The sequence below is a fragment of the Hyla sarda genome, chromosome 5 (assembly GCF_029499605.1).
Source record: "Hyla sarda isolate aHylSar1 chromosome 5, aHylSar1.hap1, whole genome shotgun sequence".
Lineage (NCBI taxonomy): Eukaryota > Metazoa > Chordata > Amphibia > Anura > Hylidae > Hyla > Hyla sarda.
The window spans coordinates 85,698,482-85,716,859 of NC_079193.1; the positions used below are offsets into that span (position 1 = coordinate 85,698,482).

The 18,378-nt window shown below is 39.8% G+C and overlaps 1 protein-coding gene across 2 annotated transcripts in view; it reads right to left on the reverse strand.

Annotated features, from left to right (window-relative positions):
- Positions 1-18,378, reverse strand: part of SKAP2 (src kinase associated phosphoprotein 2) — a 363,619-nt gene that overhangs the window by 250,183 nt on the left and 95,058 nt on the right. For both annotated transcript variants that reach the window (XM_056519850.1, XM_056519849.1), the window contains exon 4: positions 2,970-3,071. In XM_056519850.1, the coding sequence (XP_056375825.1) occupies positions 2,970-3,071 (102 nt within the window). The remainder of the gene's footprint in view (positions 1-2,969; positions 3,072-18,378) is intronic.

Sequence of the window (18,378 nt, forward strand, 5' to 3'; positions counted from 1 at the left end):
TTGGTTACCACTTTAGTCCCTCATTGAAATTCCATTAATCTCTAGTATCAAGGTCCAACGTAAAAATCAAAGTTCTCACTCGAAGCTTGTTACTAGCTGGCAATAACCTGCATATGAACTTGATTGGATGCCATGCGTGAACTTAGAATCTTTCAATGAATCAGCATAAAGAGTAGTCTCCATGTTCTTCACGTAATATATTTGTGATATGTAATTACATTATTTGGATGCAGTTTAGTGCCGATTTTTGTTCTTCTGCTCAGCACCATGTAAAACCAATCACTTTCCACCCAGACTGTGATAATTGCTACTAGCAATCAAGTCTAGGCATCACTGATCTGAAGAGTGCTAGAATTTCATTAGAAGATATAACTTATTTGACTTTCCTACGGTACCTAATAATCCATAAAAAAACCAAAACACATATGGCTTCAGGGAATAACTCGAAAATTAGGTGGCCATTGGGGAACCGGATGAACTTTTGAACCAGAGGAACAGTGAGGGAGAAATATTAAGCAGAATGAGAGATTCCTAATGCATATAGAAATATAGGGATGTGACCTTTTCGGTACCTTGAAAATTACATTAGCATTATGAAAAATACTTATCTTGTTTAGCGTTTGGAATCTATCCGTTTCTATACTTTTGTTGGTGTGAACCACAAAGAAGAAGTCAAAAGGACAAAATAACAATAAGATTTAATAACAGACCTCGCCATGACCTGGGCTAATTTCGTTTCGCTCATTGTTGAAATTCTGCCTAGTAGAGCTAATAGAGAATTGTGTGACAGCTGAAGGATTATTAAAGAAAAATATAATCAAAAAAATAAATACATTGGGGGGACAAAATAGAGAATTTAAAAAAAGAACCTAATAGTTGTAATATTCCTGTGCTTTTTTATATTAATAGATGTATTTTATCAAAACAATAGCAACAATTGTGCACTGGAAGCTTTGTTGGAATCGTAAAGCAACGAGACATGATATAAGGCTGAGGCTGCTCTCTATGGTTAAGGCCTCATTCAGGCATAACGTACCCGTGTTAACTACTTGCATACCGGGTGCAATATCCAGATCTGAAAGTGAATCTGCTGGCGTGAATTTACAGCATCGTAGATTGATAGGGTACTGTATTCAGGTCGTTACAATCCGAATAGTCAAACGCGGGCACAATCCAACCCTCTTACTGAGGCCTAAGGGGCGAATGCATTGATAGATATGTAGACCAGACACATGTCAGCTTTGCAGGCACTCACTTCATATACCTTTGAACTCTTTATTTTTAATGTAGTCATAAAATCTGAATTCACATTAAATCAGCAGATTTTACGGTCTCCATTATAGACTTATCTTCAAATGATATTGTTCGTACGATAAACATGTAATAAGTCCCGGCCTTATCTAAATCTAATAAGTTAGCAGTAAGGGAGCCATTTTCGGTTAGTTACTGATGAATACTCCAGTAAAGCAAATAGTGTTTCATTTCTAGTAAAAGTAAATCACATTTGGGCAGAACAAGATGGAATATACTAACTGCTCCCATATATAGGAGTAAAGTTCTAAGGATGACAAAATAGGTTTCCCTGAATCACTGAATACTGTATTTATTACACATGCATGCAGCTCACTTATCCCTGCTCTGCAATAGACATAATTTTATACCCCCATAAAGGCAATTTATGCATCCAACGGGAATGATCTGGATAGCATAAAACCTTGAGTGCTGTGTTGTAGGAAGCATATTTTAGTTTGGCAATTGTACTTAGAGACAGAGTGTCCCTGCCTGATCATCACATCATGTCGCAGAGCATTACTCAATCATAACTTTATAACCAACTTATAATACTTCCACTCGCTGCATGTAATTAAATCGCAGGAGACAACATACAATGCCCATGGAAGTTATTGCCAAATATCATTTGCTACGTTCTCCTAAACGGTTCTTTATATACAGCGTCATCATCAAGTTATGGCCGGATAGGAATAAAGTATTCTCGGGCATTGTCTCTGGAGCACTGCTGCATGTAGAAACATACTTCTAAATATTGTAAAAATATAAGTGCCTTTTTGTATATCGTAAATGCCTATTTTAATATCTAATATTTTTATAATAACATTATAATATTGTATTTAAAAAAATTGTTTCATTAAGCATTGCTAGCATTGCAAGTCCTGTAATTAAAAATATGAAATTAAATAAAAAGCTGTTCAAGTTTTTTTTTTTTTACACATTTTTTGCCTGCGGTATCATATCAAAATAAAAAAAAAAAAAAAGTAAAAAAAAAAAACATAATAATAATAAATCTTAAAATTGATAAATATTGAACAATAAGCAATTACTAAAATATATTAAAATATATTGAATCCAATTTAATATTTTAATTAATCTATTCAAAACTAAATATGATCTATATAAATATCTATTGTTTTGCATTGTTTTGTTTCTAAATATGCAAAGTAGGTCTATATACTGGTTATTTTTATAACACATAAATCTGGTGTGATTTAATATTAAAACCTCCATAGTTTCTTTAATATAACGGAACATTCTTTAAAATATTTTTGCATACTTTTAGATTATACATACAATAATAAAACACATAAAACTCTTGATATTAGCAAAAAAAATTGAAAAAAATATATAGAAAAGTCTATTTGTTTAATAAATTTTATGGATAAAATATGTAAGGGAGAATGATATGTGGAAACCACAAGGCAAGTGACCTAATCCCAAAGGAAACAGCTATTTGAATAAGTTTTGCAGTAAAATAAAATACATTTTAAGTAAAGAACCATTAGAGGGAGCTCTTCAGTTCCTAAAAGATTCTGAGTAAAAGAAAACACACATTCGTGCTATAACCTTTTTTTTTTTTTTTATCTTTTACTGGAGCCCTGTAATTTTTATTCTTGTATCTTGTTACACCCATTTGTAGAACAGAGGAGTATACCAAAAAATAAACAGAAGCATACCGTCAGAAGTCAGCTCCTCATCCTTATCTCGGTCAGAGGCAAGAGAATATGTGTCAGGGGGGCGAGGAAACCCATCCAGATCTTCCACATCATCTGAGTCTCCTAGAGGGAAAAAAAAATATGTCAAGTGACTACAACTTGTATAATAAGTTCACGGTGAAGAAATCTGGAATCTACTTCAGCCTTCAGGTTATTAATTGCCACAATCCAAGTTGCAAATATTTGTTAAAAAAAAATAAAAAATTATATATATATATATATATATACCGTATGTATATATATATATATATATATATATATATATATATATATGTGAGAATAATTATTTTAAAATATTGCGAGTAAGAGAAAAATAATATGAAACATTTTGCATCATTTAGTCATAGTTCTAAATCAAATTATTATTATTATTATTAATATTAATAATAATAAAAATACAGTGGTCCCTCAAGTTACAATATGAATTGGTTCCAGGACAACCATTGTATGTTAAAACCAGAACTCTATGGAAACCTGGTAAAAAGTTCTGAAGACCACAAAATGTCATCCAAAAATAGGAAAAAGTGAGGATAAAAAAAAAAAAAGTAGATAACTAATACAGATAAAGCAAGTCCTTACATATAAAAGTAAGAAAGATCTGCTGGGAGCTGTAATCACTGTCTATGTAGAGGACAGGAGCTTCTTCAGGGTTCTGTACAGTACACACAGTGTCATAAAAAGGTAAAATGGAGACGCCCTTACTTGGTGTCCGAAGGAGCAGCTAACCGTGGCACAGGTAAATAGTACAGAACATGTATTACCTTTCTGTACTGTAGGGGGCGCTACCAAGCAGCCAGTGAAATGTCCATTCTGATTGGTCAGTTCTTCCAGTCATTGACATGTTTTACAGATCTGGACTGTCTGTAGCATTGTATTTTGAGTCTGGTTTCAAGTTACAATGGTCCAGAAAAGACCATTGTATGTTGAAACTATTGTATGTTGAGGCCATTGAAAGTTGAGGGATCACTGTATTATTGTTATTATTTTCATTATTTCCTTATATTTTAGGTTTTATTTTATTCCAGACTCTCAGCTAGGGGGCTTCAGGTCAGCTGGTGTTTAATTAGTGTTGCTCGCGAATATTCGCAATGCGAATTTTATTTGCGAATATCGCATATTCGCGAATATTCGCGAATATAGCACTATATATTCGTAATTACGAATATTCATTTATTTTTTATTTATTTTTTTTAACTTAATTTTTTTTTTCACAGTACACATCACAGTGATCATCCCTTTCTGCTTCCAGCTTGTGTGGTGTAAAGAAGGCTCTAATACTACTGTGTGAGACCGCTGAGCGAATTTTCGCATATGCGAAAATTAACATATGCGAATTTTCGTTTATGTTAATTAGAGTATACGCTAATTTTCGTATGCGCTTATTTTCGCATATGCGAAAATAAATCGAGAATATTACGAATATGTGAATAATCGCGAATATATGACGAATATTCGTCCATATATTCGCGAATATTCGCGAATTCGAATATGGCCTATGCCGCTCAACACTATGTTTAATATATACCCCTTAGCCTAAAGCTTTTTCATGGTTATTAGCTCTAATGAGTGCAATGTTTAGAAACAATGGGGGAGATAAACAAAATTGTGAGCACCATGTACTGCCCTCTTCATATGGTCTATTTTTGTCTTGAGATATTTTATTCAATAAAAATACAGTTAAACAAAAAAATGTGTGTGCATCAGAATTTTGGTGCAGTTTGCATGTGTTTTAAAACCGATTATTCGAACTAATTGTTTGAACAAAAAATGACTTTTGCTGTATGCTCGACGTGGGGGCGAGGTTTAGTGAAAAGTGAACGTGCTTTGAGAGACAAAACAGGGCTAGGTTTACATGTGCCAACAAATGCACCACTTTCTGGAGCACAGTTTCACTTATAAATAAGCCAACTTAACCCCTTAATGACACAGGATATACATGTATGTACAACACAAATAGGGAAACATAGCCGCACATCCACCATTTGTATACCACAGGTTGTTAGTATACATTTTTGATCAAAAAGTACAAGCCCACTCGCCACGTCAAGGCCACCTAGTCAGAGTGGGTGCCTAACCTAACATCGGCGTAGCGCTGGGCGGTGACCACCGCCTCCGAGACACCATGCCCACAGGGAGAACGACCTAGTGGCCAGGCAGCCCCACTGCTGCCTGACCAAGCCCCTGGCCTTGGGCTGCACCACCCCGACAGACAAAGCATCACAGAAACTATGGCCGCCACAGAGAACCAAACCAGTGTGAAACCTACCATATGCTTTCTACCAGAGGGCTGGGAGAATGTAAGGAGAAAACCCATATGCAGTCTCCTGCTAATTAAAAATGCCTGAGCCGAATGGGTGGAGAGGAGTGCTGGCCATGGAAGAAGGGAGAGACTACAAATGTACAACACAAATAAAGAAACACAGCCGCACATCCACCATCTCTATTTTGATCTACGTGCTTCTCAGCATAAAAAACGAACAGGTTGTTAGTATACATTAATATACATGTATGCCTTGCGCACGTTAAGGTGCTATGAAGCGTACTAATGCCGGAAATCAGTATGATCGCTGTTGTCTAGAATTAACCCTTTGAATTCTGTGATCAATGTTGATCCTAACATCCAAAAGCTAAAATACTGTTGCCGCTTATCTCAGGGCAGCGCGATCGCGGGGTCCCGATCAGCTAATGTGGCAGCCGGATATCTTTAATTAACCTCTGTGCCGCTCGGATTCTGCTTATACTGCCTGCCTCAGGCAGACTGTAGTAACAAGGCACAGATAACACTGATCAATGCTCTTCTATAGCAGCGTCTAAATGCGGGAAATAGCATTGCTGGTTAGCTCAGTGGCCTGATCAGGACCACCGCAACGAGATTGCGAGGTCCCGAACAGCTGAGAAGACGGCGGGAGGGCCCTTACCTACCACCTTACCTCCTATGCTCCAGTCATCCATGGCAGGCCAGAGATATGAAGCACTATAAACATTGATAGAAGCTGCTCTATGGAGCAGCATTTAACAGTGTGTGCAATCCAAAGATTGCATGTAATAGTTCCTTATGGGGACAAAAAAAATGTGTGAAAAATGTGTAAAAATAAAAATAAAAACAAAGTTAATAAATGATCAAAAAGTCCTATAAAAAAAACGCTACCTAAAAAGTACAGATCACGGTGCCAAAAATGAGCCCTCATACATCCCTGCATGCGAACAAAAAAATAAGTTATAGGGATCAGAAGAAGAAAATTGGAAAAATACAAAGTTTCATACAAAAAGTTATAGTTTTTTTTAAAAGAAATGAAAGAAAATAAAACCTATATAATTTAGGTACTGTAGTAATCGTATGGACCTACAGAATAAAGAAAATGTGTAATTTTTACTGAAAAGTGTACGGCAAGAAACTCGTAGGTGATCTAGCCTGAGTTTAAACTGGCTAAATTCTAGGCAGATTGGCCCACATTTACAAAAACTGCTCATTCCTTTTTTTACAGTGATTGATAACTCTGGTAAATCTGGTTTAAATTTACAACTTTTATTGTGCATACTTCAAACCAGAAACTTGCACCACCTTTTGCAGTGGTCATGCTGTCTTTTACTGAGGCCTTGCCCCCTATTTCAGACCTAGTGAACTTACAAAATGTGTTATAAAGTCATGTGTGCTATTATTTGGTTCAAATTGCGCTATAATTGTGGTGCATTTGCAATAGTTAATCTGGGCCATTTTATGTATCTCCCTCAATGCTTCACATATATTTATTCCATGTTGTCTCATTTATTTATTTTTATTTGCTTTTCGGCATTCATATTGTACTGGGATGGCAATACCTGCACCAGTTTTATGCTGCCCACAATTTTCAGCAATCAAAAAATCCTATGCATTTTTGCCAAGCAGTTCAGTATGCCTTTTCACTGCATCAAAAAAAAAAAAAAACACAATTTAGTTGCAACATAAGAACATAGCATAAGGGGTGCACTTCCAGTGGAAGGGTAGGGTAACACTGAGCACATATGCAGCATATGTAACGCTGCAAGAAATCTGCCAAGCAGCAGACATGTGTATGTGCTAGGAGCAGACACGAGCCTTTTCCCCTTACAGCCCTGTGTCTGCAATAAGGTTTGGAGGCGGGCCGTGCGTACCGGCATAACTTCTGGCCAGCTCCCGAACATTACTGCAGACACAGGGCGGCAGCAGGGAAAGCACTGTGTCTGCTCCTGCTCCTAGCGCAAACACAGCGTATTTCCCACTGCTATGCAGAATTCTCGCTGCGTCAAATACGCTGCATATCTGCTCAGTGTGACCCTACCTGAAAGGTGACAATAGACGCCATTAACCCTCTAATGACTGATGATATATGTCATGAGCGAGCGCACATTCCTGCAACATGACGGATACAACTGTCCTGACCATCTCATGGGTACTGCCCAGTGTACCCATAAGATCACAGTAGGAGCTCATCTGTCATACACAGCCAGGCTCCTGCCACAACTGACAATATCAAAATTTAACCCCTTACTTGCTGTGGTTAATAGCAACCATGATGTGTGTGGTATTTGAAAAAGGCATTGGCTTCTGCTTGTTAGGCTGTTTCAGGGGCAAGTCCTAATAGTCTGGCTCTCAGTGTAACACCAACAGGAATAAATCCTATTCTATTTACTAGCAATCACATGATCACTGCTTCTAGTCCCCTATTGGGACAAAATAGAAAAAAAATTGCATTTTATAAAACATTATTATTGTACAAAGGCCCCATTCATACTGTGTTCTGCAGTACATTAGAGGTATCCAACAGAATCCTTTCAAAAACTGGATGCCGACATATACTGTAACCTATTCGAGCGGGCCTCATTTATTACAGTGGCCCAAACGGACATTCCGCTGTGTCCTACTATTATACAAAAATGTAACAGGAAACAATAGGGCATTAGACTACGCTATTGTGTCCTGTGAAAATAGCATATACTAGTGCAAAGTGCTCCAAGAGGTGTCACTAAGTGACTCCATTCGGGCCATTAAAATAAATGGGCCTGCTACAGCATACATCAGCAACCCTTCTTTGATGGGATGCTGATGAACACCTGACATACTGCAAAAATAGTTTGGTTGTTTTTCATTAGGAAATGAAAAAAGAAAACTTTTTTTTAACACCCAATGAAATATTCATCATGAACTGCAATAGTCACTGCATGTAAAGAGAAAGGACAGGGTCAAGCATGGTCAAAGAGAGCTGCACATCAGAGTAGTCCCCAGTCAGCGATTGATGTAATTGAATTGGTCAGTCAAATGGAACTGACCAATCTCAGCCTCTCATGTACTGGCGCCAGATCAGAATATTCTGCTGCCATTTTTATTCTTTGTGTCATTTTTTCTTGATTCTATATATTGCGAGGGGGTAATTATTAGTTAGCATTAGGAGGTCAGCATTAACTAGTCAGGGGAGTAGGTTATTCACAGGCCAACAATTTTTATCTGAGGTGCCCCTAACCATGGAAAAAATGTCAACTAATAAAAAATGTCTCTCTGAGATAAAACCTTTTGGTCCACTTGCTCAACAAAACTCCTAGATGAATACTTTTGTTGGTATATTTGAAAAATAGGGTTACTTGTGGGGATGCAGTACCATTCTGCCAGCTACAATCCTTTGCTGGCATGTTTGGGGTCTATAATGCAAATCCTGCTAAGCTGAACCACAAAGGGTGAGCCTCTCCTTCTGGCTCTTGTGGGAAGCTGTCTCCCTCTCTGTAAACCTCCTTTAGAAAGCTGTCTCTTTGCCAATGAGCCAGGACTGCTGCACCACATGCCACACGCACCAGTCTACCCAGCACTTTTCTGCTCACAAGTGCCTGCACAGCTCTGTTTTCTTCCTGTGCCTTGAGGACTTGCACATCCTCATCTTTGGATCACAGGTCCATTGACAGCATTTGCTTACTTGTGTAGGTTACACCTTCTTGGCATATGTCACATACTACTCAAATCTAGAGGGTAACAAAATTAAGCCACTGGCATGAAAACAGACATCTTTTCCTGGATTGTGATCTTCCTCTCCCCTAGTGTTACAGGATGCTCTGTTTTCCTCTTTAGGAGCTCTGGCCTTTCTTGGGGTACAGAGTCTCAATATATTCCTATGTTCTGTTTATACGGTTTTATCTCAATCAGTGATATGTGAACAATGAGCTAATGCTGAACTTTATAGGGGATATAGCTTTAGATTTCTGGTTCTTCATGTGGCTTTGCTGTGCACAATAACTTGGTCTCACACCTGCACTAGTAACTCCAGTTTTTGGTTAGCTGTAAGCATATGGGGCACTAGCTGCTTCTTCTTACACTATGCATACTTTCTTTGACGGTAGCATGAAAAAGAATATCAGTTGGACCTCACCTATGTCAAAATGTAAGTTTTATTCTGTTATTTGGACCCCACAATTTAGCCACAGTAGTCCCGATCAGCTCCCTAAGCTAAGCGGCAGTGTTTTTTTTCCCATTTTAAACGCCACAATCAACTTTTTTTTCCAGCATCTAAAGAGTTAATGCCAGTCATCGGCCCGATCATTGATGTCTGGCATTAGCAGTGGTAAGCAGCTGGTTTTCTAAAGTTTGCTAAAACCCATGTGAAACTGAAACAGCGTCATGCCCGGTGCGACTCCCTTAGGCCTGTGATGACATGATTTGCGTCTTCGTGCACCCACCTTCAAACTGCCCCTCTTTTACCAAGCGTGGCATGGAGTGAAGGAGCAGGGGGTGGAGCCTAGGACCCATGGATTTCTGCTAATTCCCTGCTTCATGTACACACCTCCACCCTGCCTCTCTCTTACAGCGAAAAAGGAAGCAGGGAACTGAGCCTCGGACCCATGTGATTCTGCTATTTTCATAAACCATTGTTTAGGAGGGAGCAGGGAGTGGGAGAAGAGATTGGGTGAGGGGTGGAGGTAGAGAAGGGCTGAGCCTCAGACCCATGATGGGAATGGGCAGAGAAGAGATTAGGGGAGGGTTCACACTTCTCCTCTGTAAGAGAGGGCAGGGTGGAGGTGTGTATATGGAGCAGCGAATCAGCTCATTGCAGACCAAGAGGAGATGTGAGGGAGCCGCACCGGACATGAAGCGATTTAAGTTTCCCATGGGTTTTAGCAAACTTTAGAACACCAGGACCCACCAGGTAGGAAGTATATATACATCTTGTGTCCTCTAGGGGTGAAAATAAAAAAATATATATATTGATAAAGATATATTAAAAATATATTATAACAAAAAAAAAAACTTTTCCACCTATCAAATATTAAATTAACGTGTTTGCTATCACCAGTTCCACAGTTTTGTAATGCTATTTTGGTTAACTCGCCTCCCCCCAAAAAAACTGATTGAAAAGCGATAACAAGTCATATCTACCCCAAACAAACTTTCACACATCTCCATAGATAAAAAAATTATTAAAAAGTTATAGATTTCAAAATATAGGGAAGCAATGGAATATTCTTCAGGTTGTTTATTTTTCATTTTAAGTAATAAATGTAGCAAGAGCTATAACACAATAAGTATATACACTATAAACATTTGTAACCGATTATATGGTAAAATAAAGCAATCCATGTCTAAATTATCCCACAAAAAAATATGCCCTCACTCATAAATAAATACATTATTTAATTAATTAATTAATTTATTTATTTATTAATTTATTAATCTGACAATCGGTTATTTGTACACAAAATAAGATAATGGAATTTTAAAGCATTAAACATGAAGTTCCGCCACAGTAAGAAACAGTATTGATATCACTTTTAGGAGGTAGCTCAGTTCTATCTTGTATACATGGGCAGTTGTGTCTAACGTCATGATAAAACTCGGTCATCATTTTCATCTTGTCCTTGATGCATCTGGTTAACCATGAATGCAAACAAAATAAATGAATGGACAGGTTTTTTTCCGACTTTCTGCAGTTTTGCTTGTCTAAAGGGCACTAAGACGAGGAAAATTATAAACAGTTTTGTCATCATTCTGTTTTGTTTTAAATGGCAGTGCCAATGTGTTTTTTCTGACAGTTCTAAAATGCTAAATGCAGAAAGTCAAGCAAAAAGCAAAGCTAATGTACGAACATCATTAACCTTAGTAGAAGTCATAAACTTTGCTAAATTCAAATTCATTTTTCAAAAGGCGATGAGAGAATAATGAAAGGATACATTTTTCATAAAGTGATTTTTAGCGGCAGAATAAATGAGTAGATTATGGGATACATGCCAATGTGTGATAAAGATAGACAACTACTGTACTTAAAAATATATATTAGTAAATCAAATATACCTGTTACTGAGTTTTACAAGGTCACAGGTTGTACAACATCACAACAAGCACATTTCTAGCGTGTAATAATCCTACTATATTTTAGGCTTCCATTCCAACCAAATTCTCTCTCCAAAAGCCCAATGTGCTCCTTCTCTTCTGAGCCCTGTTGTGTGCCCGCAGAGCACTTTACATCCACATGTGGGGTATTACAGGTTACAAATTTTGGGGGGCTTGAATGAAAAGTGTGGGGCAACACTAGCATGTAAGTGTAAAAAATAAAAAAATGTTTACACCAACATGCTGGTGTAGACCCCAACTTTACCTTTTTTATAAGGGGTAAAAGGAGAAAAAGCCCCCCAAAATTTGTAACGCAATTTCTCCCGAGTACGGAAATACCCCATATGTGACACTAAACTGTTGCCTTGAAATACGACAGGGCTCCTAAGTTAGAGAGCGCCATGTGCACTTGAGGCCTAAATTACGTATTTGCATAGGGACGGACCCGGATGCAAGCATGATGTTTGCCTCTGCCACCAAAAATATTCTACGGCAGTGTCTCCTAAACAGGGTGCCTCCAGCTGTTGCAAAACTCCCAGCATGTCTGGACAGTCAATGGCTTTCAGGCAATACTGGGAGTTGTTGTTTTGCAACAGCTGGAGGCTCCGTTTTGGAAACAGTGCCGTATGAGACATTGGGGCCAGTTCGCCAAACGGTAGGTACGCCACTGTTTTCCATGCAGTTTTTCTGCATTATGCATGTCCAATGCGTTGGTGCTGCTATTCTGTAATATTCAATATGCATATGTAGAGAATTTTATGTTTTTTTATGATAGTTTGACTAATTCTACATATTTATTTATATTCAGCAGCATTTGGCTTCTATATTATTATTTTCTTTTTCTTGCAAGATTTTAGATTCTATGATGTAAAGGGTTAACACATGTCAGGGTGCACATATAGGCACCTGCACATGTCTTAGGCACCTGAAACACGTCAGTTCCATGTTCTGATGTTGGATTTTAAAGAATAAAGACTTCCGTATTTGCACTTTACCTGCGCTGGACTTCTGCTTTTCTGGTTTCCATTTGGGTGGGTGCTGTCCCACACCGTCCACGACGGAGAGGGATTATCAGGTGAGCTGGAATACCTGCCTTCTTCTCTTTGCCTGAAGTTAGTGTCATGTAGCTGAGTGTATGTAAAACTAAACTCTCTGCAGATATGTGTAGATGCTAAAAGGCCTATTTACTAAAACTGCCCTATGAAGATCTTAAAGGACATCTGCAGCAAAAGACAACTTATCCCCTATCCAAAGGATACAGTATAAGTGTCTAATCGCTAGGGGTTCGACCGTCGGGACCCCGACCGCTGGGACTCCCCGCGATCTCCCAAGCGGTGCCCCGCATTGCCGCTCTATGTGAGCGGCTAATGCGCGCAGCGTCGACCTCTCTGAGGCCGACGGTAAGCCCCTCCGTGCCACCTCCCCATATAGTTCTATGGGAGAGGCGGGGAGGCACAAACGCTGCATCCCCGCCTCTCCTATAGAGGCGTGTAGGTCGGACCTCCAGCGATCAAACACATCCCATATCATGTGATTTTTTTCAGAAGTAATACAAAATCAAATCTATATATTTAGGGTATTATTTTAATCGTATGGACCTACAGAATAAAGATAAGTTGTCATTTTTTCCAGAGTCCACCGCTTGAAAAGGGAGGAACTGCAGCACCAGTCACTTGGACACGAGCACATTCAGCTTCTGCGCCGTTGGATGAGTGGGCGCATACTGTTGTCTCTTGGACATGGCTTTGCCGATGGATTGCTGGTGGAATGACAGACTTGAAGTAGGAGGAGCAGGAGCATCTGGAGCGACAGAAGATGGGTATGACACACAGCTCCCTTTGGCTGAGGTGGTGGAGCCTTGACAGGCTGGACCACCACATCAGAGCCACGGTTCTACCATGCCTCTTTATGGTGACGCTGCATATGTTGACGCAGGGCTGTGGTGCCAAAATTGGGACCCTAGCCACGCTTCACCTTCTGCCGACATATCTTGCATGTGGCCAGGTTAACATCCTCCAGATGCTTGAAGACAAACTGCCACACCGCCGAGTAGCTGATTTTCCCACCAACAGTCTGCACTGATTGACTGCTACTGCCGCCGACTCCAGGAATCCCTGTTCTACTACCTCCTGGAAAGGTAGGCTGCTGCGAAGCAGGTGGTCTACCCTGGGCACGTTTGGCTCCAGACTTCCCACTTCTTCCACTATGCTGACTGCCAACCATGCTACCACCTTGCTGGCTCAACTGCTGCCTCACGGGCAACCTGCAACCCTCTTCTCCTCTCTGTCCCTCTCTCTCTGCAATAGAATGAGGATGTGACTGGGAGTTGAATCGCTGCTGTAAAAATGCTTTTTTGTGCAACACACACTGCTGTCTGTCCCTCTCTCTCTGTAATAGAACACTGATGTGACTGGCCGCAAGATGGCTGCCAATTATAATGACATCACAGGGGGTAGCTGGCTGCTGACTGGCTGCATGCTGCATGTGATTCAGTTTCATCCCGCAGACTCTTGTTCCTGCCTTCCCAGGATTCCTTGCCCCATGTCCCCACATGTGGATCTGCCATTTTAGATGCCCCGCCCCTGGAGCCTGGACCACAGTAAATGGATTTTAATGAAGTGATTCACTCAATCGAATCGGGGCGATGTTCGCATTTGTTGCAAATCAAATTTTTCCTGAAATTCGTAACAAATTTGGATTCGTCAGATTTGATTCGCTCATCCCTAATATTAATGAAATTACCTAGAGCCTTATGGAGAACCAAAGGATACATTCAGCTTTGTTATATTAAAAAAAAGTATCCGCTGCCCAATATGATATCTTATTATGCTTTGGTGACAAAAGTCTATTAACAAAAGAAGATTTCCAACAATATAAAATGATGGCATTTCTATATGAGACCATACTAAAATTCATTGCTGGTAAAAATGCTCTCTCTCTAAGAATACCTCTGAAAGGTCTTCACTAACGTTATGAGTTTATTTCAATGAACTGTAAGCAACCCCTTTTCTGGACCTGTAACGTGGGACTGAATCCTCATCCATCTTTGTCTAAAGGCACTTAATATCTGTTACTTGTATTTTGCCAAGTAATGCTGTGATTGAAGTTTATGAGCATTATAATTAGGAACATTACACACTAATCGGACATTGAAATGAAATGTATGTTCAGAAGAATGCTTAGAGCCCCATTAGTTCACAGTCATTCTATTACAATCCGAAATACTGTCAGTGGTGCCTTGAGCTTTTGCCAATGACAACAGCATAAATTCTGCATCTCATTTCTGCGATCATAAAATTAATGATCAGTTCAAAAATACTTCTTTGTAAAAAGTTATAGCACAAGACAAATGCTGGGATCTCAGCTAGAGGCATCCAGGGATAATTAAAACTTCACAGCTAATTGAAATATCTTTCCCAATGCAGGCGACAGAGCCACCATGACGGCGAAGACGGTGGTACTGAATGCAGGCAGGAGACAGGTGACAAGTCTACTTACTGTATGGTAGGTCTGACTATTCATATGGGTAGTCTGGGGTACAAATTATTATTTTTTGGCAACTTTTAAATGACAATATTTCAGTTTCTTTGAGCAGTATTTGTAAGATCAAGGGGGGGGGGGGGGGGGACATTTATCATTGCATTTACACCACTTCAATGTCCTAAATGTCCCTGAAAATTTTGCTCAATTTTCAATAGAACATCTTTCAAAGGTGTCTACTGTTTGGTGCACTGTACACCACTTTTTGCAGTGGAGCTGTATTCATTATTTGCACAAATTAAATCTAGTCTACTTAACCTATAGGCCATAGCAGTAGGTCCTGGGACCGGAGGAGCAGTGGTCGGAGCACCGAAGATGACGTGCCGCTGGTAACTTACCATGCACACGTCCTCGCTGCTCCGCTCTGCTCCTTTGGGCAGACACACGAGACATCAGTGACACCCCTGTGTGTGCTACCTCCCGGCGGCCCTTGCATTTTTAAAGTTAACGCGGGGCCGCAGAACGATAACCAGGACATCCTTGTGTCCTGAAAAGATCTTTTGGAACACAAGGATGTCCTGAATGGGACAGGGGAAATTAATCTGGGGGGGGGGGATGCAATTGCCCCATTGCCCCCGCCCGGATACGCCACTGGTTGCATTGCTGTTGACCATTTGCGGTAAATCTGAAATGCTGCTTTGTACTTGAGTTATTTTTTTTGTTTTTGTTTTTTTATATTTGCCCATTTTTGCTATTTAGCAATTAGGGTATTGAAAATATACAGGTGAACAGCAGCATGTCAGAAGTATTTACTGGACATGGCCATCAGCAAAGCAACCACATCGTATGCTTCAATCCTTAGGCCATGTTAACACGACAAAATTTCTAAGTGGAAATTCCATTGCAACAAAATTCTTGTATGGGATTCTGCTGCACTGTGCACATAGCAGAATTTCTGCTGCACTATGGTGCCCGCACAAGGCACTGAATAATGGACACATTTCCCTCTATTGTTTGTGTAAAGGATAAAAACTCCATAATTCAGCATATGATGGACCCTCTATAATTATTCTGGATGCACAGGGGAGAAATGTAAAATAGAACGCTTCATATGTTTGTCAGATTTTTTGTTTCACCTTTTTTAGTTGTAAAAAAATAAAAACACCATTGTTGTATCTGCATGGTTACCTCTTAATAACCTTAAGAGTGGGATTCTTCCCAGAAAGGCATCACTTTTAGAGATTTAATTCCAAACCTTCATTTGGTTTATATCCAAGAGCAATGCACACTTCTTTGAACCTTCTGTCCGATTGGGAGTACAGTCCAAGATAAAGCCATTTATTTTCCTGTTGTCCTCTCATAATTTATTCTTCTGTCAGATTCATATATTTTAAGCACCAAATATACCTCTTTTGGTGTCATGTTACTACTCTGTACACTTTGAGCCTTAGCCCTTCCTTCACAAATATGTGTTTTTGGAATGAGAAAAAGCCACAAAAAAAAAAAAAAACCTGCAATTATTTTTTCAATTCTTGGTGCTTGGCCAGCTTGGGGTTAACGTTTGTTTCAGCTAAGACTTTTGTCCAAGACAGTTTTGCTAACCAGTCCTGTTCTCTGCACCCCACTGAAGTATCAGGGAGTTTAGTAGACATGGTGGCCCATCTCTGAGCTCTACCATGATTCATATACTACTTTATCCAGTAAGAAAAGAATAAGCGGCACTAAGATCCAATCTTTATTTTGATTCTAATAAAACATGCCCAGTAAAGAAGAGGCAATGGTCAGCAAGATTCTGACTGAAAGATAGATACCATGTGGATAGGATTTTTTTATTCACAGGTGAGTGCCGCTAATTTTTTTCTTGGATACATTTATACCTGAAGTCTGTCGGGTGTAAAGCACCACCGGTACTGCCACTCCCTGCTACATCAATATATTTTCTTGCTCCTATGTGTATTGTGGTGCGAGTGTATGGGAAATGATATAAGATAAATGATATAAGATCGTATCTTTCCTCCAAGCTAGTATTTCACATGATTCAGATGCTGTCTTCTCCAGGCTGCACGAAAAAGGGACTAGTGACTAGAAAGGCTTGAGTAAACAGAATCATCTTCATGTACCCTAGAGGTACCAATACCTTGGGTTATCCTGCTCTAGTCTAAAGCCTGCCCATTTAATGTTTAAAGGGGTATTCGGGGTTTATACATCTTATCCCCTATCCAAAGGATAGGGGACAAGACGTATCATTGCAGGGGTCCTGCCGCTGGGGACCCTGTGATCTTGGTGCAGCCCCTGGCATTCTGTGCCGGGCGCTGCTTCCGAGACAGGGACATTATGTCACGGTCACGCCACCTAGTGACGTCACATTACGCCCCCTCCATTCATGTCTATGGGAGGAAGCGTTACGCCCGTCACTCCCCCTCCAATAGACATGAATAGAGGGGGTGTGGCGTGACGTCACAATCGCAGAGATTGCGGGGGTCCCCAGCGACAGGACCCCTGCCATCATACATTTTATCCCCTATCCCCAGATGTATAAACCTGGAATACCCCTTTAAGAACTTTGCTTCCTTTGTGGATGAATTTCTGTAACTACAGTAAAGAATCAGGAGTTTTTAAAATTTACCACAGTGTTTAACCCAGTCATTGTACATAACCACCAAGGGCCCCACAAAATACCATCAGCCAGCACTTCCCCACAGGGTGTGCCCAAGTGGAACTGCAAGTAACCCTTTTCTTACTGCAATACCTCACTGTTCCAGCATGAGAAGTCCATGCGGAAGCACACAAGTCACAGACTGTGATCGGTGTGAGGACTACAAGTCGCAGCCATACCACAGATACTCTTCCTCTGTTCCATCAGTATTCCCTATGGGCTGCTGCATAGACAAGAAACCATTGGAAAACAGGACAGCTGGAAGGTATGATATTAGGTCTCATCGGGCCAATATCTTGGTCTCCCAGTGAAACCTACACCTTCTTTCTCTCTCAGTTTTCGTAGCCATCCAATCACTTCAGGGAAGTTCTAGGCCACATCAAGGTCTGTAGAAGTCATTGGGCAAAACATGTATGGGGCCCTCCTCCTTATTTTGTAATGGTAACACAATTCTGCCAAAATGATAGCTCCACATTGTACGATACCAGTTCCAATATACAATGGCTAAATACAATATTGACAGAGTCTAAGTCAGAGCACTATTACAGTGGCCTAATAACAGTACTCTAGGGAGCGAGAAGGGTTAGACATCCCCAAAGAAAGAGGGTAAACACAGCTGGTGATATGAAGTAATTCCCAGCTTCTAGGCATTTGCTAAAATGTAGCCCTTGCTCTTTCATTCTTGATCTATGCTAGTGTTTATTTTTATTTATGTATTTATTTTTTTATTTATGTATTTATTTATTCTTTTTTTTTTCTTCACTTTTTCAGTAATCCCACATAAAATGCCATAAATAAGAGGAAATGCGCACCTCTTCTTGCAGCATATATCTTCTTTGCATGGTGCCAATAATGGGTAAAGATATGTTTGTTCTCTAGGGTTACCAGGACTTATCCAGGACTCATTT